A 26,727-nucleotide genomic window follows, 5' to 3' on the forward strand; every position below is an offset into this window, starting at 1 on the left:
GCAAACTAACTTAAAAAAGAGAATTCTTATGTTGGTCTTAGATTTTTCAAAGACAAAGCTGGGAAAAAGTCAAAATGTTTAGCCCTAAATCAAGTTTTATTAAGTGGTAGAGGCCCATGTGAAATTGTGCACTGGCCAGTATTTATGGAAGAACAACTCTATTTCGAGGCTATTTATCCTAAATACTACAAGTAACAGTGTAATGTCAACAACAGGACGTGTAACGTCAACAATGAACTACATGGCCAGTATTTGGTATAATACTTTTATTTTCTATTGTATTAAACTAAAGCCAAGAAAATATCAAGTTAATTTTAAAGGCATATCTTTACTCCTTAAAGAAAAAATACAAACTGTGGTAGTTTTAGAATCAGTGTATTTTACATAATATGAACAAAAGCACTAATGTATCTATATGCCTGGTTTCCTTAAACTATAATGAGCCACAAAATGGGTGGAAAATGGGTTTACTTACTGGCATCAAATAAACAACTTGGGAAAACAGGTAGCATGCATTTTTTTTTTTTTTTAAACTGTCTATGCGTAGGCACTGACATAACAAGTTTTAATAGCCACCACCTCCCCCCCTTCCTTGTCCAAAATAACCACTGCCATAGCCCCCTCTAACACCTCCTCGCTGGAATCCCCCCGTTCCTCTGTAGCCTCCTCCACCAGACCCTCTGAAGTCTCCTCCGGAGCCACCTCTAAAGCCACCGCCAACACCTCCTCTGAAGCCTCCGCCATAGCCTCCGCGGTAGGAGTTGGAGCCACCAGCATAGCCGCCGCCGCCGCCGTAGCCTCCGCTACCAACATAGCCTCCAGCCCCTCCGTAGCCTCCTGTGCCATAGCCTCCACCCCCGTAACTAGAACCTCCCCGTCTATATCCACCTCCATTGTCGTAGCGAGCCATCTTGGGAGGACGTGGACCATCTCCATACCTAGGAAAAGTACAAAATCACCTCTTTAGCAAAGGATCCTTAATACAGCTCAACTGGTCATCAAATATAAACAATCATATTTGAAAATTTAGTACATAAATAAAATGAAGCTAGGTGCACAAATATACACTAAAATGAAATAAATCTGTTACTCCATAGTAGCTACACAATGCATCGACTGTAACCGTCTGTTTTTCTAAAGTTCTTTCTGGTTCATTCTCAAAAATCTTCCACTTTGGCAGTATGTCCTTACAACTTAATATGGAGGGTTTGCTTTCACTGAGCCTCAGCTACGCAGCATTCTACAAAAGGAGTAGCATGTAAGGAAGAGGCTCTTGGAGTTGGCGGTGTTATTTAATCTTTATCACCAAGTATTTTCCTACATTAACTCTGAAATACATTTTTTGAACAATGCCTGTGGTGGTTTGTTTACACATAAATGTTTCATGTGGCAAACAAAGAAAATGAGGAGTAATGAAAAAATGCTTGAATCAAGATGTCTCACTTAACAACTCCAACTCAGCATACCCCAAACCGCTTATTCTTCCTACGAAGCTTTTCTTATAGAGACTAGCACTGTGAACTCAGCAGCTGTCCAAGTCAGAAATACAGCTGGGATCTGTCTTCACTCCTTCACTGCCCTGTTCCCCCCATTTCAATCCATCACCAATTCTTCCTAATAATGGTCCTGCAAACTTGCCTAATCTACTCCTCCCCATTTCAATTCTCCCTAGTGTAAATGCAAGCCACCATTATATTCACACATCCGAACGCTTTCCTGTATTTATCCCACCCTTTCTAGGTTCTGGACTTTGGTCCTTCACAGAGCAGATTACATGTGAGGCCTTCTTAATCGCCATCCCTTCTGCCAAAAGTAATCTCTCTTCTAAATAACGTACGAGCACCATCTTTGTATCTGCCTATGACACTTATTATTTCTTTCTTTTTGAAAAGTCCTCAATAATTTTCCTATATACTTAACCCACTGGAGAACCAAGTTAGAGCAGAATAAATAACAGCACTGTTTCAGGAGCCATTACTGCCCTAGTTTGAATCCAGTCCCACCATTCACTAGCCATATGGCCTTGGGTCTTAATTTCTGTGCTAGTTTCCTTATTCAGATTAGAGCAGACAAAAAGCTACCTACATCATAGAAAGATCAAATATTAAAATGAAAGAAAAAAAGAAAGAAATATTAAAATGAGTTAATATCAGAAAAGCACTTAGCACAGTGCCTGGCACACAATGAATACTATGTGTATGATTAATAAAATTTAAAAAGTAAATCGTTTATAGCAAAATAGGACCCAGAATGTTTCATGAATTCTAGTTCTATATATTAAAATCATTAAGTTTATAACTGAAAGCAGTAAGTGATCCTTAAAAGGGAAATTAAAGAATATTTTTGGGTAATTAGAAAAATTTTAATATGTACATTAGTGTTAAACGCTTGAATTTTGGGGCTGTGATCATGGTATTATAGCTATGTGCTTAAAAGATGCATGAAATACACCAATGTAAAATGTCATAACCTCTGCAACTTAGTCATAAATGATTAAGAAAAAGGAGGTATGTGTGTGCACACACATGACCGAAACCAAGTGTCACATAACGCTCACAATTATGAGTTTAAGTTATAGGACTATATGAGTGTTCACTGTTCTACTCTTCTGTCTTCTCTGCAAGTATCAAATATTTCCAAATAAAGAACTGTGAGCAAAGAAAGACTAAAAATGTGGAAAAAAGTGAACCAAATAAAACATTCTGAGAATTAAGAGAAATTTTATTCATCTTTAAGACAGTCATATTCTTACATTTCCCTACTAAGATAAACCTTGAGGCTTTTCATTTGAAGAAGCAACAATTTAACCCATCAACATTTTTTCAGGAAAGATGGCAAAACAGAACTGTGGGAAGAGAATAGTCTAGGCTCTGTCACTTTCCTGTCATGTGACCCACCCTGGACTTTGTACTTTTAAGGTCCCTTTCAATCTCCAACATGCGCTCATATACTATTAACAGAGATAAAAGTTAGGAATATCCTCTTTTCTCTGTGCTTTAACCAGAATTAAATTCCATATACAGTGTTTGTCTAGAATTCTAACTTAAATAAACAAGGCCTCTATCAGCTGACTATGGGAATTTTAGGCCAGTAAAGGTCACCGTCCTCTGCTTGGTTCAAGGAGAAGTGACTGTGTACTCACCGTGTACTGCCAATCATGAGGTTGATACCAGCAGCTGAGGGCCTAGAGATCTGGCGGATCATATTTAGCATATGTTCATTTACAGGGTCCAACTGGCTGATGATATTAGGCTGTTTGGTTACTTCAACAACCAGAGCCTCCATGGCCGCCCGGAGAGCGGTGATGCAGGCAGCAGCCTCATGAGAGATTTGCAGTCTGATCCTAAAACAGAGAAAAATGATAAAGAAAGGTACATACAGCAAAAGACTACTGTCTCAATTTCACACACGGTAAGTGATGGAATAAATTTAACTTCTAAGTACTAATACCTTCAACTCCCCAGACTTAGGGAATCACAGGTATGAAGAATGGTAAGAGTCTTACACTAACTTCTTAAAACACAAAGCTGGCTTACTGGCATGTACTGTAAACCAGGAAGTCTACCAAGCAAAATACTGTTAGCAATACAGATCAGATCACTCAGCTTCCAATAAAAGAATCAAAGAAGAGACTCACTTTGCTGGAGTTTTCAGGAATACAACTGAGCCTACTGATGGGTCACTAAGATCTATTACATTTTTGTCAGGTGGTTACTACAGGCTTACCAGTAGTCTCTAACCAATATACAGAGTATATAAAGGAGGACCCAAGTTCCAGTTAAATTCCAATGCCCTAGGGTAGTATGCATGGGGGCAGATATGGCTTCAATCCCTAATGCATTTGTTTCCACTGGTACGACTTACTACTGAGTATGAACTATACTACCAAGATACACCATTCTCCAAGAAAAGACAATGTTATAAAGCATCTCATTTATGTCATGAAATTTTGTCATGTTTATCTCACAAATTAAGTTAGATTAACAGATGAACCCTATTAGACCTCAATTCTAAGAATGCAGTTTGGAGTTCACATCTGAAAATCCATACCAGTCATCTACGAGCACAATCTGCCCATCAGACTGGACTTTCTTAGAGGCAAAGAGAAGCAACTGCAGGGGAGTGACTAAGGTCATGCCTTTAGCAGAGATGGCTCGGGTTCGAATCTGTAGACGAAAAAACAGGCAAGAAGAAACAGATGACATTCCAGCTGCCAATCAATGGCCATATAATGATAATGAACTATGTTTCAAAAATTAAAACTCATGTTCCCACTGCACATTAAGTAATGACAACGTAGATTTTCAACATAAGTTTTTCCTTTTTGGTGGGGGGTAAGGGGCAGAGGGAAAGGGAAAGAATCGCAAGCTGGCTCCATGCTCAGCACAGAGCCTGAAAAGGGGCCTTGAGATCATGACTTGAGCCAAAATCCAAAGTCAGATATTTAACGTACTGAGCCCATGCAGGTCCCTCAACATGAATTTTTCTAAACTGATTTTTTTTTCTTCTTCTTCTTCTTACCTTTTCACCAAATACAAAGAAGGGAGATGGGTACTTCATGTCTTGGCTGCTAAAAGGACAATTAACAGACGACTTGTGGATAAGGGCATTACGCCCTTCAGTGGTGAGAATCTTTCTTTTTTCCTTATGATAGCACACATTAGGGTACACACCAAAAGCCAGGAGAGAGATAACAACATCCAAATTATTATCTGGTCCAGTGTTAGTAAACACTTGCGTCAACAAGCAATCTGTAAGAGGAATGGCATAAAAACATCAGATTATCTGGCTAATCTTCATATTGCATTTAAACTAGTTAAGAGAATTAGGACAACTGACTCTTTCTCACCTCTTATTTCGGATAACCTGCCTAATTTCCTGTCTTCTCAGAACTCTTGCACCCACATTAATTTCAAGGAGTTCTGCGGAGTCTCCACCACAAGAAGACTAAAATACCTGCATTGTCTTTTAGACTCAACCACAACACAAGCCTGGAGTGATTACTTAAAAGACAAAAAGGCACCCCAGATACCTCCCCCAACCCCCCGTTAATCATCTACTCGCCAAGTGAGTTAGACCAATAGGTGAACAAAGTATTCCATCTGCTGTTCCTAAACAGCTGTTCTTTCTAGAGAAGATGGAGTGACAACCCAAGGGGAGCCCACTGGATGAGGGCTAATATTTTCACCCAGACTATGCTTTAGGAGTATTTCTCATCATGATTTGGGAAGTATGACCGTGACCACTAAGAGCATGGACATATTCTGTGCTGGACAAACCTGAGTTCTAATCTTACCACCTCCTAACTGAATAAACCTGGTATAGTAATTTAAACTTCTGTGTTAGTTTTCTCTTCTATGAAACAAGGTAACAATACCTTTATCTCAGGATTATTGTGAGGATTCTATCATACAACATATGCCCTTCCTTTTTCCTTGATTTTGATAAAAAACGACAAACTTGGTTTACAACAGAGGAAAACATTTTGTCTATAAGTTTAGATCATATCCTTTTAAAATTTGCCATCTTGCCCAACTATGTCTCTCAACTACACAGCTCTTTCTGGTTATGTGCTGAAATTCCCAATTTTAGGAATTTTAATCTAGTTGGAGAACAAAAGTTCAATAGCTCAACTAATATAAGAAATAAACAGCTAGATCACTGTCTCTTCATCACATTATCCAAGCCATCTTACTTCCTGGCACACTAAAACCTTACTTAAAGGCACTTAAAATTTAACATGATAAATTTCATGTCTAAACATGAACATGTGGGCAGAATGATCAATCACTTCACAAACCACTATTTGAGGTTATTCAACAAACTGCTTATTCTACAACTGCTAAAAGCTACACCTGTTCTTCATAAGGTAAGGGACTAAAAAAAAAAAAAAAACAAAAGAAAAAAACCCAAAAAAAACGTCTCAAGGTGGCACAATTCTTTTTTTTTTTTTTTAAGGTGGCACAATTCTTAAAACATCTATTAATCATCCGTGTAGTCGGTTACAATTTGAGCATCACAACCTTTTGCTTCCTTTTTAATCTTTTTTTAAAAGAATGAATAAATGTGAGACTCTGATTATCACAGAGAAAGCACAGGGTCTGAAGACTGAAGCTAAAATATCCTGCACCGCCAAGTGCATGTGCTGCGTAAATGTCACTTCAGATAGATCTTTACAATGTGAGAGTCCTACCTTCTGGAAACCCAGAATTAATCAGAATCTCTTTGAGCTGAACTTTGGCTTCCCAGGTCATTCTCAGTGTAGCCATATTGAGTCTTTTGTGCTCACAAAAGCGTATCTCTGCTTCTTCTCCACCCATTCTAAAATAGATTAATAAAGAGTCATTCTCTAATACATTAAAAACGCGAGACAGTTCTCACATCTTACAACTTTCTTCTTTCAAACCCATACCTAGCATCATCCCAAGCTTGGAAGACTGATAAAAGGGCCACATGATCAGAAAATCTGTTGCCGGCAAAATTTCGATGAATATAACCCAGTCGCTTTCCTTCACTAATGAAAGGCTCTGGAAAGCAGGTGGCAGCAGAGATGGTACAGACAGCATCTCCCACACTGAAACAGACAAGAAAATTCAGTCTTTTCACACTCTTGTTCCTGCAGTTCATGAGCAATACTGTCACTGTGGGCCAGAGTCTTCACTGGCTATGATACCACTTTATTAGTACTGAGACTGGCTTAACAAAGAACTTTTACAGCTGCACTCTTCAGAGGCGGAAAGGGAAAAAATAAATAAGGAGATTTGATATTAACGGATGTATATTTAGCATAAATTATGACCAATCTCTAATCTTCAAAATTTCCTGATGAAATAGACCCGTTTTCCTAGCGCTATTTTTCTTTCGAAGACAACCACTTATGCTCCTGAGATGAACTCCAATTCTGTTGAGAAACTTGTGCTTTCCCCACAAGTTAGACCCAGCTGTCCATTTACTGGAACCATACATTCTTCCCATTTCATTCTTTCCTTAGTATCTGAAGTACGCCACTTCTATATGTAAGAATTTAATTTTTTCTTCTGAGCCCATCCTGTTTTTATGGGGAAGGGAATAAGATTCTCAAATTGTTCTACCATCTAAGTATCAGCAATAACACAAAGCACTTACTAGAAAATACATCCCATTATCATCATTTTGCCAAAACGAGGCTCAATGGGGAGTTTAGCCAGGATTCGTCCCAGAGGAGTCAACTCATCATTGGCATCTAATGCATCAAGTTCTGTGGGGAGATATTTCTTTGTGAGCAGAAATAGTAACAAACACCCCTTTTAACTGAGGCAAAGGTGAAACACTTCTTTACAGGTGGAGCTTTCATTATCTGTGAAACCAACTGCCAGCACCAAGCCCACAGCCAACAATTCTCCTCACTCAAAAACACAACAAAACCAAATTCTGGAGCATCTGATAGGAAGCAAGCACTAGAATTAGGCCCTGTAGATTATAAACTGAATAGTCCATGCAAACTCTATACATACAAAAACTAAAGTAACAGCATAAGTACATATCCCCTAATAAGTCTGGTATCATCTACTGATAATTTTTAGAGAGAAATGAAATCTGGACAGTAAAAGTCCAAAGTTCACACAGCAGATGAGTACTAAAGTCAAAATTCAAAGATCAGATTCCCCCGGACAATGCTCTTAGTTTTTCCCATGATACCACACCACTTCTACGACATGATCAGAAAACACAGATGTTTTTACAGATAAAGATAAAATACTGTATCATGATTAACTCATGTTCTGATCATTAAATATTGGTTAATAAATGACATTTTTTTACCAAAAGAAGACCCATCCTAGCCCTTTCTTACCTCATTTTATAAAACCAACCACATCAAGTATGTAAGGCAACACTGGAAGACTTACCACAGCCTGCTGCTTGTATCCTGACTCACCAGTTACATGCTAGTTGCCAGGACAAGACAAATGGCACAATTAACACGTTGTTAGGTAGGTCTGTATTTGTAGGTACCTCTAAGAGTGTGCTCTGCTTCTATCACAGCATCTAAAGGTGGAGGTTCAATCGCCTTGGCCAGGAACTGTCCAATCCCTCCCAGACGCAGAAGTTTTATGCTCAAAGCAATTTCATGTAATGGTGTTCGGAACATCTCAGGTGTCATGTGGGTTTCGAGCCTAAGTGAAATAAAGCATAAAATAACCATCCACTCTTATATATACACATCTGTTTAATGAAATCTTTGCAGAGATAATCAGGTTTATAGAGCTGTCCTTCCCTCATCCTTTTACAATTATCAAAGAATGTTTTGTATTTACTATAAAGACTCTTTAGACAAGACCCTCTTAATTGCATGAGCAGTGGTGTATGATTTTACAATTATAGCTTGATGTTATTTTCGTCTGAGGGTGAAGGAAAATGATAAATTATCCCAAATCCTTACTGTTATTACCCATAACTATTAATTTCTTCGGGTCTTGCCTGCTGACAAACATGGGTTAAAAACAGTGGCTAGATACAACAGAGGGGACAGGGTGAGACAGGCAAAAAATGGGTGAAGGGGAGGGGGAGATATAGACTTCTAATTATGGAATGAATAAGTCACAAGAATGAAAGTTACACAGAGAATATAGTCAATGGTACTGTGAAAGCGCTGTGTGGTAACAGATAGTAGCTACACTGGTGGGAAGCACAGATTAAGGTACAGAGTTGTTGAATCACTATTTTGTACACTTGAAACTAATGTAACATCAGGTGTCAACTATACTCAAAAACGAACACCTCTCCCACCCTCCCACCCCGATAAATGGTAGTAAGACTTTCTGTGGAGATTTGGGCCAATACTAACATTCCCACAATCACCTTCCTGTCCTGGTTCATAAAATCTAGTGCTACCAGAAAGGATTTTACAGATCATCTAACCCTTAAAAATTTTAATAATAAAAGTTTCTATTACAAATTAATATTAACAGTGATAATAGGTAATATTGACTGGGAGCTTACCATGTGCCAAGTATTGTTCTCAGTACTTTACAATATTAACTCATTTAGTTCTCAAACAAATCCTGTGTTTGGCATTATGCTATCTTTCATTTTCAACTGAAGGAGCACAGAAAGTTAACTTAATTTCATTTTACAAAATAGGGAAACAGAGACCTAAAGAGTGTAAATATTTAAGTTATGTGATAGAATACGTACAAACAGTATTAAAATCCAGGATTCTACATTTTGGGGGCGGGGGTGCTTAAAATCACAACCCTCACGACTGAGACCTGAGCCGAGATCAAGAGTCGGATGCTTAACCAACTGAGCTACACAGGCACCCCTAGGTGCCTATATTCTAAATTTCTAATTCAGACTTATTGGCTATACACTATTCATGATGAAGATTCATGGGACTCATTTAGAGATGATTCCAACACCGCTGGCAAGACTTAGATCAGCTTAAATAAGGTTTACATAAATGCAGACAGCATTATCTGTTCCTCATCCTATAGAGAAAAGAATAAAAATCCTTCATTATAGGTCTATTCATGCCATTACTAATTAGTAGATGGCTTTCACTCTAAGATGTTAGAGTACAGTACTTGTTTCTTCAGTTCGGGGGACAATCTAATCTTTAAAAAGTATGTATCTCCCAAATGTTGCAGCCAGTCTCCTGAGCTAACTTCTGATGCTCAAATAAATTGACATTTACAATTATCAGAGAGCCCTAACTTACCAGTACAAAAGCAAATCAACGTTCCCTTGGTTTTTCTGCAGTGCATTATATAGATCTGGCCACCTAAATTAAATCTGTCGCACAACACTTCACTGTGATAAATACACACATGTATAAAACCCCTAACTCTATCTTTTGGTCAATTGGTCAAAGTTAACGCACACATGTGGATATCCAGAAACACGTTAACTATGCATCTTACATCTGTAACTCATAGAGATAATGATTTTTTTTTTTAAACCAAAAAAGTCCCAAACACAAACATTCCCCAACAGGCATACAGTTAAAATGGAACTGGACAAGGTATTAACAGACTTGGATTTCAGTCCTGGAAAAGTCAGCTAAGTGTCTTAAGTTTTAGTTTCCTTATCCAAATAATGGCCTCTATTTATCAGGCATAGGAGGAGGATCCTCTGAGAGACAGTGATGTCTTAACACGGGGGGCGGAGGAGATGGAATTTTCTGTAAATATAAAAGTATTTTTCAAGAAGTTAACCATTCCATAAATATCAGTAATCCTAAAGTGACCTAAGTAGAACTAAAATAATGTCCATATAGTCTCCCTTTAAAAGATCAGTAATAATCAGAAAATCAGTAGCAAACATGCCATCATCGACAACTTCAGTCTTGCCACAATCTTTTTTTAAAAAAGATTTTATTTATTTACTTGAGAGAGAAAGAGAGAGAGAATGTGAGAGAGTGTGAGGGTGAGAGCATGAGAGGAGAGAGGTCAGTGGGAGAAGCAGACTCCCTACTGAGCAGGGAGCCTGATGTGGGACTTGATCCCGAGACTCCAGGATCATGACCTGAGCCTGACGACGGCAGCTGCTTAACCAACTAAGCCATCCAGGCGCCCCTCACTCTTGCCACAATCTTGTTATTTAAGCCAAGTTATCTATCCTCCAATATGTGTAACTGGAGGCACTGATGTGCTGAGTTTAAGTTCATAGCAGGATGGAGGCAGCAGGGAATTATTCTAAGGGGTGAAAAAACAAATCTGCAGTCTTTATTCAAGAATTGGGTCTTACCTCTCAAAACGAGCTCGACTACACAGGTGAAAGCAGAATCCAGGCCGCACGCGGCCAGCTCGTCCTTTCCGCTGCTCAAGGTTTGTTTTGGAGGCCCATACTGTAGCATAGTTGGTCATATTGTTGTGAGCAGTGAAGAGCTTCACTTTCTGCCTAAATAGGAAACAGTGGCTAATTCTAAGACTCACATGTACCACCAGTACATAACTATCATTTCTGCTAATGGATGGATGCTTTCCAGGTAGCTGTGCCAACATAAAGCCTGTGAATAGCACCAGGAAGAATCTGACCGCACCCTCTGAGTTGTCAACCTTCTAAGAGGCAGTAACAGCACATCTGTGCCACTTACCAGCCGGACAGTCTTGGCCAGGTTACTAACCCTGCTGTGCCCCATTTTTCTCATCTGAAAATGGCTGTAATACTCTTACTGACCTCATAGAGTTTTTATTTATAAACATTAAGTGAATTAATGAATGAAAAGCATTCAAACAGGATTTGGCACATACATAAGAGTAATTATTCAACCCAAATCTATCCCAAAGAGTATAACTTCCAGGCTATCTATGATCTAAAAGTTGATGACCTCACCAAGCAGTACCCTCACGGTCCTGCCAAATCCCTAAGCAACCTCACAGTCCTTCAACGTTCCACACGGGTAGCTGGCACTATGACTGGAGCTGGCGCAGGGGAGCTGCGTGCTAGTCAGCACTCCCTGCAACGGGCACGGGCAGATCTTTCTCAATTGCCGGGGAAGTGGAGGGACTATGTAGAGAAGACATGGGGCACAAGCTAGCCAGATATGACAAAGCTTTTCCTTTCCTGTCCTGGGTATCAGTTACCACGTAATTGTGGACTTTATTTGTACACAATGCATCCTCATGTATTTCCCAGGCTCATTGTACACCAAATACAAACTCTTTTAATTCTTAAGTAAATGTCCCATAGGTAGGTATTTGTTTTAAGATAAATATTGGTCATCTTTATAAACTAAACAGTATGAGTCACTGTATGGCTGTGATCAATAGAAACATCTAATGAGAAATGAGCAAATATTAGCAGACAAGAGTAGTGGGAAACTCAGAAGTTACAAGGGTGAAGCCTTGTCAACTTTCTACCATGACTTGTGATAAATCAACATCAAGAATTACTAATTAGCCTGTAACCCAGTATATACAGTACACAGTAATTTAGAGAACACAGGACTTAAAAAAAAAAAAGGTGATTTTGATTGTTACCTGATACTAAATACTACATGGAACATTCTTAAGATTTATTCTAGGCAAATAGGTTCCTTGGAAACTTACTTGCAGGAGTCAATGACATAAACAACATCATTTATGGTAATGCTAGTCTCAGCAATATTTGTGGACAAAATAACCTGTGAAGAAATATCAAGAAAAATTATACTTCAGAAAATATTTTCCTGTTATGCACTTAAAAGAACACTTAAAAGAAGGATTTGCTTATGTAACAAGTGACAAGAGAATTCCAGGAGCCTTAAAAAAATCACCCACCACCTGACTTATGAAAAACTTACTAAGCTCAGGGAGAGAAGATGCCTTCTTTCCCTCCTCAATTTAGTTGGACTGCAATTTGGAGGGGTCGTTCCCTGAAGGCTGTAATATTTAAGATCTATGTAACTTCTAACCCTATAAGTGTAAATGTTTACTACTTACCTTGGTTACTCCAGCTGGTACCGGATCAAATACTTTGCGCTGTTCCTCTCGAGGAATCTGAGAATGCAGAGGTAGAATCTGATACCGATGGCTCCCTGCAACAATAAGGAAAGGTTAAAGTCTAAAAATAGTCTATTTTAAAACTGCTCTATACTATGTATATTTTAACAAATACTGGCACAATACTACATTTTGTTTTCACATGCTGGCAAAGCACAAGCAAAAATATTCATTTTTCACAGTCAAATATGTGAGAATTTAAAGACACATACCAAAATGTGGATTCATCTCCAAATGCTTCTGCATAGTGTAAATCAAATTCCAGCCAGGCAGAAAAACCAACACAGCTCCAGGAACATTAAGGGTCTCAATGTACTTAAGAAGAGCTTCAATGAGTTCAAAAGGGGTTTCTTTTTCATTCAACTGAGCCATGCTCATCTTTGTTTCTGGACCATATTCATCACCACAAATGAGGTTGCAATTTGCCTGCAGAAAACGGGGAGACGTATTTTGAATTGTCTTAATGACTACAGGTCGCAAGTTGTCTCTTAAATTTGTCCTTAACATTCAAATAACACCTAATGTCCTTATTAATTCTAATTGATTAGTCCTATCACAGAAGAAATGTAATTTCTAAAAATGTAGACCCTACTACGTATTGAGATACTTAATTTTCCTCATGACCAATACTTCCCACAGGCAATGTCTAAAATTCAAGCACAAATTCTTAAATTTGACTGAAACTTCTAATGGCTCCTTCCACCAAGTATATTTCTTTAAGACTTTACCCCATTGGTCTCTCAAAAATATTCTCCTCACTGATTAATGAACTGCTCCTATGGTCCCATCTATCAATTACCATGATTACTTTACCTATACACAACACCTCCCTGTGTAATTCCCAGACTCATCTTATACCAAATATGAAGTCCTTTAACTCTTAAATGAGTGTCCCGCTGGCAGCTCATCTGATCATCTATTTCTAAAATAATGTGGTCTGTATTTTCTAAAAAGTCTGCCTTAGAATCAGTGCTAAACCAAGCCTTTAGTAAGAAGAAAGTTGTTATTACAACTGGTCTTTTTTCTGCCTGATAAACTTTCTAGTTGCTATTCACTTATATCCTCTTATCTTCTGAATAAAAATATTCCAGCTTATTTCCTATCAAATCCTGCATTGCTGTTTTACAATATTTATTGTTCAAAGTTTCAGATGTAAGATGCATTTTTACATTATCATTGGTCCAAATCTCAAAGTAAGTGTCACTTTTTTTTTTCTCTTTCTTCTTAGGAAATCCCTCCTAACTCCCTGATTTAATACCCTCCATCTGATAAAGTCATCACACAAAGGCTCTCTAATCTAGGAGGGTAGCTGCTGCTTTGAAAACTTTATTGTACATATGGATCACATGGAGATTTTGGTCAAATGTACATTCTGATTTAGTAGATCTGGGATGGAGCACAAGATTTTGCCTTTCCACCAGCTTGCCAGATACTGTGATCCATGGAAAACAAACCCTTGCAAAATGGGACTTATTTCTAACCACATATGTCCTTTGAACATCTTACTCTTTCCTCCTTTTTCTTTTAACCTTTACCCAGAAATGACTTAATTGTGGTATGAAAAGAGCTTATCACTGAACACAGAACCCTTTGGAGTAAAATACATCAACTACTTTAAAAACAGACATCACAGTTACTTAAAAAAATTTTGTTTCTTTTATTTTTTAAAAGATTTTATGTTTTTATTTGGCAGAGAGAGAGATCACAAGTAGGCAGAGAAGCAGGGGGAAGCAGACTCCCTGCTGAGCAGAGAGCCCGATATGGGGCTTGATCCCAGGACTCTGAGATCATGACCTGAGCTGAAGGCAGAGGCTTAACCCACTGAGCCACCCAGGGGCCCCTAAAAAAATTTTCTATAATGTTAATTTGTTATATGTTTTTACTAAAATCATTGTGTTCACAATAACAATTTGTCCCTAATGAAAACTTTCCATGAAGATTCACTTACATCATCATCCTCACCACCATCATCTTCCTTATCCTTCTTCTTCTTGTCCTTTGGTGGAGGAATAAAGTGGGTCATCTGAATACAGTCTTCCAAAAAATATTCTGCCAAGACAATCCAGTCAGGTGAGTACTGTCAACATTCAGAATGAAGACGTCTTCAAAACTCATTTTCTAATTCGTAACTCAAAATGACCTTAATAACCTCCTATCTGATTCTTCCTAACTAGCAAGGAATTCCAGTGATAATAATTAACCTCTTTTTTCCAAACTCAGTGTCCCAATCTTGGGCCTTGAAGGAAGGTGAGGAATCTCTCCTACATGTTCCCACCAAGCAAGACAGGGCACCCTCAATATACAATACTCAATCAAACACCTGTGGAATGCCCACAGGGTACATGTACTGTGCTGTACCCTCCCACGAGAAAAGAAAGAATGTGAATACAGTAATATACCATAGTCCATCCTTCCTCCATCAGGACGTACACATAAAATAGGTTCCCTTCAGTTACGACTCTAAAGAAGGATATCAGGAAAGTCAGAGTATCTGCTGATCAATTATATTCCTGGGGTTCTAAGCTGGGCCCAGAAATGTCTCATAATCTATAGTTCTAATGATTTATAACAATTCCCCTCGATATGCTGAGTCCCAAAGTGCTACTCTTCACACTGTATCAAGGGTACATACAACCAGTATGACTCATCACTGATGATGTTAAACTTGTTCACCTGAAGTAGTGTTTGTCGACAAAGTTCCTCCAAGTTACTGCAAACAGTACATACAAGAGTATACACGTATACTCCAAGTCACTGTGAAGTTACTGTTGTTTCTCCCTGTCCATACTCCACAGAAGCATGAGACACTCAAGGGACAGGGAGGTAAGCCTTACTTTTTTAAGGTAAGAGGGAGAGTATCTCTATAATCTTTTTGGAATTATTCCATATGAGAGATGTGTCTTTATTACCCATTTATTTATTCAACCACCATATGGATTCATGGAAATTTATTTTATCCTTAGGGTTTCTAATCCATACTATGTTACTTTATTTATTTTTGTTCAAATTATTCCAGCTCTTTCAGATTGGCTCCTGTGTCCCTGTCTCCATCACTGTGGTCGGCAGACAGAGCTAGGAAATATAAGCAAGCATACTCACCCATGTATCCATACATATTTGTAATTATTTCTGTATCTATTCACTTGTAACATGACTCCTTACTGATGTTTCCAGAAGTAATCATATACTACTCATTCAAGGCTCATTCAAGCCTTCCCTCCTACTTAGCTATCACCTCTCACTCCAATAATAAACCTGGCTCCACCATCTGCCATCCACTTAATTATTTGTTCAATCTCAATACACATGTAAACAGCTTTACAACTGTCAACCTGTACCCTCACAGGATACAACTGCACTGGCTTTTGTTACAGAGCTCCCCCTAGTTCTGAATTTCAAAAACCAGTATCCTGACATAGCCATTTATCATTTCATACCCACACAGCAAATTTTTTAGCTTATTTTCATGCCCTCAATTCACTTTTTTAACCAAACTATTAAATAACTATCCTAAAAAACGGTGATAAAATATTCTGAAGTAAGTAAAGGTGTGGGGTGCCTGGGTGGCTCCGTCAGTTAAACATCCTATGTGTGGTTTCAGTTTCAGTTCAGGTCATGATCTCTGGGGAGATCAAGCCCCTTATCCTCAGGCTTCTCAGGCTCTGCACTCGGCAGGGAAGTCTGCTGCTCGCCCTCTCCTCCACCCGCTCCCCCTGCTCTAGTTGGCCCACGGGTTCCCACACGCTATCTCTAAAATGTATAAATAAATCTAAAAAGGGGGAAAAAACAAAAGTAAAGGAGCTCTTACCTATTAGAAATACTTGATCCTGACACACTCACCTTAATGTCATTTTAACATATGCCTGCTTTGGCTCTAAGAAAGATTCTCTTGTAATGTGACTCTGGCTGCTTAAACTTTTTAATAGTATTTCCCATAAACATCTACAGGCCATAATGATTTACACATGCCAGTATGTAATTCTGAAAGCTATCTTTGCTATAAGGGAAAGGCAGGAAACTTACTGGATATGGCAACTCCTCAAGTAATAATGACCTCTTCCTGCTCTTCATATTGTACTCACTGCTGCTTAAGTAAAAGCCCAAGAATGCTATGAGGCATTTGATATTCTACCTCGGCCTGTATTTTAAATGTCTTTTGAACTATTACTCCAATTTCCAAGACTAAGAAAATCCCAATTCCAATGCATAAAAGATGTTCACCCTCTCACCCCACCTCCAAACTATTTACCTTGAACTGGGTAAGTCCTCCCATAAACTTCAATGATGGGGCAATTGAAGAAATATTCGCAGAACATACTGGTGTCAATAGTAGCAGACATGAGAACAATGCGAACTTCAGGATAAGCCTGAACCACATCACGCAACACTACCAAAAGGAAGTCGGTCTATTAAAAAACACAAATGAAAAAAAAGAACTGCATAAGAAGTTCATGCTAGTAAAAGACTAGACCAAGAGTTTGCTTGTGTTATGCAGAAATCAATGAAACTCAGTTTCTTTGGTGGCTTGCAGAAGTGTAAGGTAAAGGGTTACTGTGGGATTCAGTAGTATTTTTAAGAACAGTTGTAGCCTAATAGCTACAATTTAATAGGGATTAAAAATGAGTGCTATTTAGGTAGGAGAAGGGAGAGGAATAAAAAATTAATGAGAGCAAAGAATTCATCTCAAAATTCTCAGTGAAATTTATAATTGTAGTCATACAAACTTTAACTAGGGAAGAGGGAAAGCCATGATGAACCAAAAACTCAGTTATCGAACCACCTGAAAAGCTAATCTTAAAAATATTAGAAAGGTCTTATTTGGTTCAAACAAAATAATGGCCAAAACAGTTACAACTTAATAAGATAAAGTACCCATCTACCTACCAAACAACATGAAAGCTGTAACTCTGACTTGTAACTTCTCTTTGGCTGTCTGGCCCTCCTGCCCTTCATTGTCTTCCTCAACTAGAGTAAACCATCCTGAAACATCTTATTCCTTTTCATTTATCTTTCCTCTCTCATCTACACAGGTACCTATACTATATATATATTTTTCTATTGGACAATGCTGTCTAGATGTTTACTTCTATTTTTCTTCCTTTCATATACCTTTCCTCTCTCATCTATACAAATGCATATACAATATATACATAGTGTATAAATATATATTTATATTGGACAATGCTATTTCTATTTTTTACTTATCATTTTTAAAACTTAAAAATGGCATTTAAGTCCTCAGTTTATCTAGAACTGATTTCTTTTTTTTTTTTGGTTTTTTTTTTTTAGATTTTTTTAATTTATTTGACAGAGAGAGATCACAAGTAGAGAGGCAGGCAGAGAGAGAGAGAGGGAAGCAGGCTCGCTGCTGAGCAGAGAGCCCGATGCGGGACTCGATCCCAGGACCCCGAGATCATGACCTGAGCCGAAGGCAGCGGCTTAACCCACTGAGCCACCCAGGCGCCCCTAGAACTGATTTCTGTATCTGGATAGGAGGCAAGGTCAACTGCAACTATTTCCTTATGGTGACCATTTGTTTCCGGCTCAATTTATGGAAGAACCCACTCCCCTTTCCCAACGACCCAACATGCCATCACTCTTATTACCAATGCTGCATTCAACACACCATCTGTTCCCACAATGTTTCCATATTTTGAATAATTCAGTGCTCAACCCATGTACTGTCTCATTCATTACAACCTTCAATCCCTGTACCATCTCAATTACTACAGCTTTGAATTAAGTCCTGGTGAAGCCAAGACAATCTATTCTCTCTTCTCCAGAAATCCTCATTATTTGGGGCCATAAATCTTCCCTGTAAGTGTTCATAATGAACCTATTAAATTCTATGAAAAATCCTGATGGGAATTTGATTAGAACTGCATTCAAACTGGATCAACTGAAGTGGTATCTATAGGGTTGATTTATTCTTAAGTATTCGACATTCTGACTATTGCAATGTCATCTTTTGAGCTGTTTTCTAGCCGTTTTTTAATAATACATAAAACACAACTGACTTTTGTAATTAACCTTTTCATCCAGCCGCACTGTTAAATATTCCTATTCCCTATTATTTATAATAATCGGTCTCTAAGTTGGATAGGATAAAGCTCATATGAAAGAGAATATAAAAAGTTTCTAAAAGGCATTTTTTCATTTTTCAGTGTGAATGGTACATATACATAGACCTGACAGACTGTGAAGGAAAGCTGACCAAAATCACTTATTATTTTTAGGAAAATTGTAATTATGATCCATGATGTTTCCAGTAAGATTCGGGATAAACTCTAAAAACACTTGCATGTTGCCATGCTAGTGAAGATAATACTGAAATATTTCATTTTAAGTTAATGAGAGAAAGAACTAGTTTTCAAGAGATTTTGAATGACAAAAAAATTTTACCTCACTGAAAAATTAAATTTCAGATTTTAAAAGCTATCTAATAAACCAAATTTTCTTACTCATTTTAGCTCAACCATAAAAGTCAAAGTACAGCTATACAAATATTATACATACATATAGCTATACAAGTATTTTCTAAAGAGAAGGCCCTCTAATCAGTGTTCTGAGCAATAGTAGCTTGGCAACAGTCTGAATGACATACTGCCTATTCAGGGACACCTTTGTTTGGATATGTAAAATAGTGGCATAAAAACAAATCATTGCTTTATGCTACCAACCTTTAAACTACACAATTATATAGTAATTGTGTACAAATTTTGCCAAAAACCAAAAAAGGGAAGGGTTATGAAATGAATTCTAGTTTTCTCCTAATTTGGCATGATTATCATTAACACCTGACAAGATCAGAGCTTCAAACATCCAGAAAGATATTACTAATTACGCTGAATTTAAAACTTAAAAAATTTATCTCAGATTAATCTCCAGTTCAAAGAAAAATTATTAAAATTCTATCAATGATTCAGTCATAAACAGTCCAGCTGCTGTATTATGCTACCTCTTACTAATCATTCCAATGATATTTAACAAGAGGACTTTTAGAATTCTGTGCATTGAACTAAGAAAAAAAGGCTTATTTGCCTTGCTAAAAACAGGTATCCAATATCTTGGTGACTAAAGCTCCTGATTTTGATAGAAGACATAAAATGAGAAAAGGGAAGACATTCTTTGATTTTTTAATTCAGAATATTAACATTAGTACTTTACAGTAACTTTCAAATTACTTACATTTATGTCTCTTTCATGTATTTCATCTACAATTACATGACTGATTCCTCGAATGCCCGCTTCTAATTTTCTTAGGAGCACACCTGGAAAAGGAAACAAGCGGAACAACTGGAGATGAGTTTCTATGTTGACTGAGGTAGGGAGATATAAAAATGTGTAACAAAACAAACATTTAGACAATCAACTACGTTTCAGTTAATATAACCCCAGAATCATTTTAGGGAAGAAATAATAATCTGTGTATTTAAATTATTAAAAGGTAATTGTGTTCTGAAACACATTTGTCCAACAAAAAGACTATTAGAAGACATAACTCTGGTAACCTAAGCAGATTTTATCTTCTCTAAGCTATAAAAACCAGTGGTAATATAATGCTCTCCATTTAGAGAAAAAGTGCCACAAGTTCTACTGAAGCGAAAATTCTCAGACTGGCTCCTTGACTTATTTTCAGCCACTCTGCATTGTTACCAAGGTTCTTCATAAATAATACAATATAAACTCCAAGTCAAAGACCAAAATAAAACAAATTACTTACCGACAGTACAAAACATTATACTAGCATGAGGACGGGGAAGGACTGACTCAAATCGAACACTATAGCCACAGCTTTTTCCAGGCTCTTCTCCTCTCTCATAGGCAACTCGCTCAGCCACAGAAACTGCACTTATTCTCCTGGGCTGAGACAAGAAAGAAAAAAGAAAGTGACTCAAAGGTGCAAAATTACAGATATACTTGCTTATTAGGGTTATGGAATTACTGTCGAAAATCTGTCCCACTGCCAGCTCAGAAATCAACACAAAGAATAATAATAATGATCATTTTTAACAAGCTCCGAAATTTTTTACAATAACAAAAATTAACAGTCTATAGTAGACTCTTAAAAATGCTGTTTTCATTTTGTATATAAACAATTCTCAAGTTTTTATAGAAAATGTTTTTACCATTGGCCCAAATCTTAATATTCAGAGTAACTGTCCAGTAGGGAAGGCAACAGAGCACATATCGAAGTTCTTGTAACTGCCTATCAAAGTGAAGGTGCATGTTTAAAAAAATTTTATCTGAGCTGTATAAGTATTAGGAAGGTAAATAAGCTCCTTCTTTGCCATATCTACTACGGTCACCTTTCATTCACAATCATTTTATTAACTCAAAAAGGAATTATTCATTACATATTTTCATCAGGTGCCATAGACAGTGCTAGAGACAGAAAACTAAATGAAATCACTCTTGTTCTTGACAAGCATATATGGCAAGGAAAACCAGGTGTGTATTACTATTTCAAGCAATAAATATGCCGAGCCCAAGGGGAATGTTGTTAAGTGTTAGACCTTAATTCTTCTGAAAATAAAATTTTCTGAAGTATTCCATCTTCTTATAGGTACACAAAACAATATTTACTTGGTCGATACTATGACTATTACTATACCCTGAAGGTATAAACATGGAGGTACATGCAGATTTATAAAGACTGAATGTTTCTAAGTTGCCTTGCATTTGATTTTGTCAAGAAGTTCTTGATGACAGGTTGTACTTCAGTTCCTTGCTCGAGAAAACTCTGAGTTTCATATATAAATACCAATATGATATCATCCCAGCTTATGACATGACTATTTAGGAAGCCAGAGACAAATAACCACCTTAAAAAAAAAGTACAAAGCAAAACTTCACTAAAGCTGTTATTTTTTTTGAATCAATATAAAACATGATTTATTAATTTTTATATCCCTAATTTAAGGTCCTGTAGGATATGGGGCTAGCAGCAAATACAGGTAAGTATATAATCACCTAGTTTTTATATGTATCTTGTCCACAAAGGTAAGAGATTAAAAGATGTCTTCCTGAACACGTGGTGTTGAGTTTTCCCAAGCTTATACTCTGGTTTATGTGCCTTGACTTGCTGAGCTATGCTAGCTTTTACTGACCACTACTGACCTGTACTCTGCACCTTACTAACTGTGAGTAAGTGTTACATGAAGAACTGAGCTCTGGATTTAGCCCTCAAGAGAAGAGTTCAACTACATTCTTATATCAGGAAATGTAAAAATGATATTCCACTAACCGTAAAAAATACAGTATTTTCTGGGACTTTTAAAGAAGTTTACTGCTAGTTTCTACAAACAGATAAATTCTTAAAAAAAAAAAAATTTGAGAGAGAAGCAGACCCAGCTGAACAGGGAGCCCAATGCAGGGCTATGACTTGAGCTGAAGGCAGAATTTCAACAGACTGAACCACCCAGGCATCTTAAACAATAAATTCCTGACACCACCCCTACCTCCTTGCTCTGTTTTTGTCTTTCTTAAAGTTTTCAACATTCCTACTAAATAGCTGGCTTCTAGATGAATTTCAAATCTATGAGATTATCTGACTCTTAGGAGGTATATTATATGCTACTGGGTACATGGGGATTGCTTTTACCTCCTTGGGGCTATTTTCAGGTCTACGATCTTTATATAGTTTCCAGCCACCTAAAATGACTATGGACAGCAGATGACATATTCCCTACGCAGTACCTATTATAGTTCTTAACTCTATATGGCCCCCAAACACAACTGTCTTAAGAGACTCAAGAAAGCCACCCATGGTAGAGGTTACAAATTAACGTAGAAAGTCTAAAACAACCATCTTCAGAAGCACTATGGGCCACATTTTCTTGAATATACACACAAATCAGTATCAAGATGACTACTCTTTCAAACACCCACAGAAACAAATAACCTCACAATCTTCTTCCCATATTTCTGTATGCTTCTGACTTCCCAGCTTTCAGTATCCTCAATAGCCCTGACTTTAAAAACAAACAAAAACCCATTTAAACTACATACTGAAGATATACAACAGAACACTATGCATCCATCAAAAGAAATGAAATCTTGCCATTTGCAACGATGTTCATGGAACTAGAGGGTATTATGCTGAGTGAAATAACTCAATCAGAGAAAGACAATTATCATTATGATCTCTCTGATATGAGGAATTTGAGAGGCAGGATGGAGGGTTTGGGAGGTAGGGAAGGAAAAAATGAAACAAGACGGGATCAGGAGGGAGACAAACCATAATCTCACAAACAAACTGAGGGTTGCTGGGGGTTGGGAAGATGGTGGTGGGGTTATGGACACTGGTGAAGGTATGTGCTAAGTGCTGTGAAATGTGTAAGCCTGATATTCACAGACCTGTACCCCTGTAACACATAGTACATTATATGTTAATAAAAATAACTAAAAAAATTAACTACATACTGAAGGAAAACATTTCTTTTATTCAAAAATAATTAGATGGGATTTTTCCTGAGGTGAATATAGCAAAGTGCATAAAAGTTAAAATATGTATACCATCTGACCCAACAATTCCATGTTTACAAATTCCAATGAAATAATCAAATGAGTATATAAAAAGATGTATGTACAAGTGTGTTTTTCTCAGCATATGTAATACCAAAATATTAGAAACAATCATAAAAAAGCTGCATCATTTAATAACATGCATAAAATGGAAAATTATTAAGTTATTATAGAATTATATTGTTGCTCTACCACAGTATACTGTTACACAAAGAGGACAGATTAAGATGGTATACATCAAGTCTGAAAGGATAAAGATTTAAGTAAAAATGTTTACTTCTAGATGATGAGCTCTTGACTTGGCTTTGCTTTTAAAATTTCCTCTATTTTCTAATTATCCCCCAGTGGGCACACACTACTTTCAGTTAGAAAAAAGCAGTTAAAAAAATAATCTTCAAATTTTCCATACCCTTGGCTCATTACAAATATTCACAGGATAGGCACATTGTGTGGGAGAACACTGCTCAACATAGAAGATTACTGATGAATGTTTAAACATTTCTGACTGTGTGCCACTTGACAGCCTAAGAAGAAGGTGCTCTACTTAGCCCTTGAATTATTTATCCCCTTTCTCTTGCTGTGCTTCAGTAACTGTTTTACATACTGTCCCACAGTGAATAAATACAAGGCAAGGTTCACCGGCAAAACATCTTTTACCTATACCTGCAGATCTACCTTTCCACATACGGCTTCACTATTCCTCTCTTTACTGTAATAGAGTATAGTGGTAAGTGATATAGTGTAAGTGATAAAGTTAGGAATCATGGTTTAAGCCATTCTGTTGTTTTTTTTTTTTTTAAAGATTTTATTTATTTATTTGAGAGAGAGAGAGAGAGAGAGAGAGATCTCAAGTAGGCAGAGAGGCAGGCGGGGGATGGGGGGGGGGCAGGTCCCCTGCAGAGCAGAGAACCCAATGTGGGGCTCAATCCCAGGACCCTGAGACCATAACCTGAGCCGAAGGCAGAAGCTTAACCCACTAAGCCACCCAGGCGCCCTTAAGCCATTCTGTTTTATGTATTATGGACTAGAAGTCCATAACTCTCAACTTGTGCTCTATGACTGGAGATACATACAAACCAGGCACAGAAAAACCTAGGAAACCATGTGTTTCCTATGGAGAAAAAAAAGATACAACAGTGATATTGCTACAAAAATTACTAATGTTATCTAAGATTGACTTAACAGAATACTATGTATTTTTTAACTTTTTTTTTTAAAGGATTTTATGTATTTGAGCAGGGGAGGGGGAGAATGTGTACAAGGGGGAGCAGGAGGGCAGAGGGAAAGGGAGAAGCAGACTCCCCACTTGGCAGGGACCCCAGGATCATGACTGAGCTGAAGGCAGACACTTAACCAACTAGCTACCCGGGTGCCCTTCAAGTACTTTGTATTATTAAAAAAAAATTTAAAAAAAATTTAAGAATATTAAAAACCATATTCTACAATGACCAATCAATATGCTCAGGCCCATCTTTTATATTCCAGGTAGGATGTCAATGCATTCAAATGTGGTTAACTGAATCTTCAGGGCTGAACTACAGATGTTTGTAAGACAAAGGAAACAGTACATACTTTTTTTTTTTGTGACAGAGAGAAATCACACTAGGCAGAGATGCAGGCAGAGAGAGGAGGAAGCAGGCTCCCTGCGGAGCAGAGAGCCCGATGAGGGGCTCGATCCCAGGACTCTGGGATCATGACCTGAGCTGAAGGCAGAGGCTTTAACCCACTGAGCCACCCAGGCGCCCCCATGGTACATACTTTTAAAGACATAATGAGAAAAAGGTATCAGACTGATTTTGGGACAAGCACTAAGACAAAGATTCATTATGACAGTTCAAAGTCATTTGTCCAAAATCAGAAAACAAGCTACATTCCCACACCAGTGGAAATTTTCAAGCATAAGTTAAGTGACCACCTATTATGAACATTCTACCCAGAGAAAAAAGATGGACTAATTGTCTGAAGTATCTTTCAATTTCATGATTTTCACTTCACAAAGGAGTAAAATTAAAAGAGGACTAAGTGAAAGCTGTTTTTATATGCAAAGAAGTAAAATAACATTTGACCCACATTCCACCCTTTATCTCACTGCTTATATCTGTTATAGCCTACGTATCAAAACCTGTGCATTTCACAGATAAAACCACTGGAAATGTCCAAATTATCTGGGAAAGGACACATGCTAGTAAGCAAATTATACAAAGTTTAAGACTGTAATATAAAAGCCTATTTTGTCCAGAACACATAAAAGTGATTTTTGGTAGATTAACTTGGCTTTGATATTAGATGGCTAGTGAAAAAAACACCTCATTTGAGCAGGAAGTGATTTTATTCTACTCATGACATGTGAACAACTTCTGAGTGAGAGCACAGGTTGTCAGCTCATCTGCTCTTCCTATACAACTGAACTGTTTTTGAGATTAAAAGTGGAGAGTGATAGTAAGAAGGGAGTACAGAGCAGAACTCAAGACTCCTCTTCTGAACAACAGACATTCCTGAAAAATACACCTCCTATAAGACAGGTAGGCATTAAGAGCAAGGATATCAATAACAACAAAACAAAAAACAAAAAACAAAAAAACAGAAACAAAAAAGAAACCACCCCAACAACAACAAAAAAAGAGCAAGGACATTTTATTGGTCACAGTACTTGGGATTGGAACTTTCACTATGAGGCAAAGGATTCATAACCAGTTTTGGGAGTGGGAAGGACAATCAAAGAATGTTTTGAGAAGAAAGCTAAGGGTCCTTTCTCAGAAAAATGTAGACCTATCATATATATGTATATTTAAATATTTTATTTATTTGACATATATTTATATATATATATATATATATATATATAAAGATTTTATTTATTTATTTGACAGACAAGTAGGCAGAGAGGCAGGCAGAGAGAGAGAGAGGAAGGGAAGCAGGCTCCATGCTGAGCAGAGAGCCCGATGTGGGGCTTGATACCAGGACCCTAGGATCATGACCTGAGCCGAAGGCAGAGGCTTTAACCCACCGAGCCACTCAGGCGCCCTGACCTATCATATTTTTAAAGCCTAAGATAGCACTGATTTTAAAAGCAATGTTCATTCCCTCGGTAAATTTTTTTTAGGCCAAAAAACCCAACTGTCACATCAAATATAGACACTAAAAGATCTACCTCAATTTCAGAAATTTTTAAAAATACAGTTTGTATGTATATACATAAATGTACAGGCACAAACAATTTTTGCTATTTTGAGGCTCACTACTCCTCCCCAAGGATCAATTATGTGCCCCAGGTTAAGAATCCCTAAGTCAAGGTCTGAGGCAGACTGACAGGTGGTATCTGGCTTCTATGCAATGGTCTCTGTCTAAGTGCCCAAAGTAGAGGGTTAGAGCTGATGGAAACTGTTTTAACCTGAGAAAGCTTGGAAGCGCTAATTAGCTTCTCCCTAAGCTCTGGGACAAACTCGCAGGCATCACTTATTGCTGGTAAGGTAATACAATATAGTAGCTAAAAGGAAGAATTCCAAAGGCAAATTGTTTGGTTTTGAATCCCAGTTCCACTACTTCCTGTGTTAATAACTTGGGCAATTTGTTTAACTCTTTGTGCCTTAATTTACTGAAACAGAAATACTAAATAAAATATTATGTACATCTTAGAGCCATAATAAACTTTACATGAGTTTAAAAAATACCAACTGTTTAAAACAGAACCTGGCATACTTTAAGCATTCAGTTAGCCAACCATTAACTGTTTTGTTAG

General features: G+C 37.5%; 1 protein-coding gene across 2 annotated transcripts in view; it reads right to left on the bottom strand.

Moving 5' to 3' along the window:
- Positions 1-251: 251 nt before the first annotated feature.
- The window catches only part of DHX9 (DExH-box helicase 9), a 54,483-nt gene continuing 28,007 nt past the window's right edge, over positions 252-26,727 (bottom strand). For both annotated transcript variants that reach the window (XM_045982754.1, XM_045982755.1), the window contains 16 exons: positions 20,185-20,326; positions 19,650-19,732; positions 16,711-16,867; positions 14,410-14,510; positions 12,674-12,887; positions 12,402-12,496; positions 12,030-12,103; positions 10,726-10,878; positions 7,993-8,153; positions 7,126-7,237; positions 6,413-6,574; positions 6,194-6,321; positions 4,522-4,751; positions 4,051-4,166; positions 3,143-3,343; positions 252-938 (listed from right to left, as the gene is read on the bottom strand). In XM_045982754.1, coding sequence (XP_045838710.1) covers positions 566-938; positions 3,143-3,343; positions 4,051-4,166; positions 4,522-4,751; positions 6,194-6,321; positions 6,413-6,574; positions 7,126-7,237; positions 7,993-8,153; positions 10,726-10,878; positions 12,030-12,103; positions 12,402-12,496; positions 12,674-12,887; positions 14,410-14,510; positions 16,711-16,867; positions 19,650-19,732; positions 20,185-20,326 — 2,502 coding nt within the window. In that variant the 3' untranslated portion in view covers positions 252-565. The remainder of the gene's footprint in view (positions 939-3,142; positions 3,344-4,050; positions 4,167-4,521; positions 4,752-6,193; positions 6,322-6,412; positions 6,575-7,125; positions 7,238-7,992; positions 8,154-10,725; positions 10,879-12,029; positions 12,104-12,401; positions 12,497-12,673; positions 12,888-14,409; positions 14,511-16,710; positions 16,868-19,649; positions 19,733-20,184; positions 20,327-26,727) is intronic.

The sequence above is a fragment of the Meles meles genome, chromosome 17 (genome assembly GCF_922984935.1).
Source record: "Meles meles chromosome 17, mMelMel3.1 paternal haplotype, whole genome shotgun sequence".
Lineage (NCBI taxonomy): Eukaryota > Metazoa > Chordata > Mammalia > Carnivora > Mustelidae > Meles > Meles meles.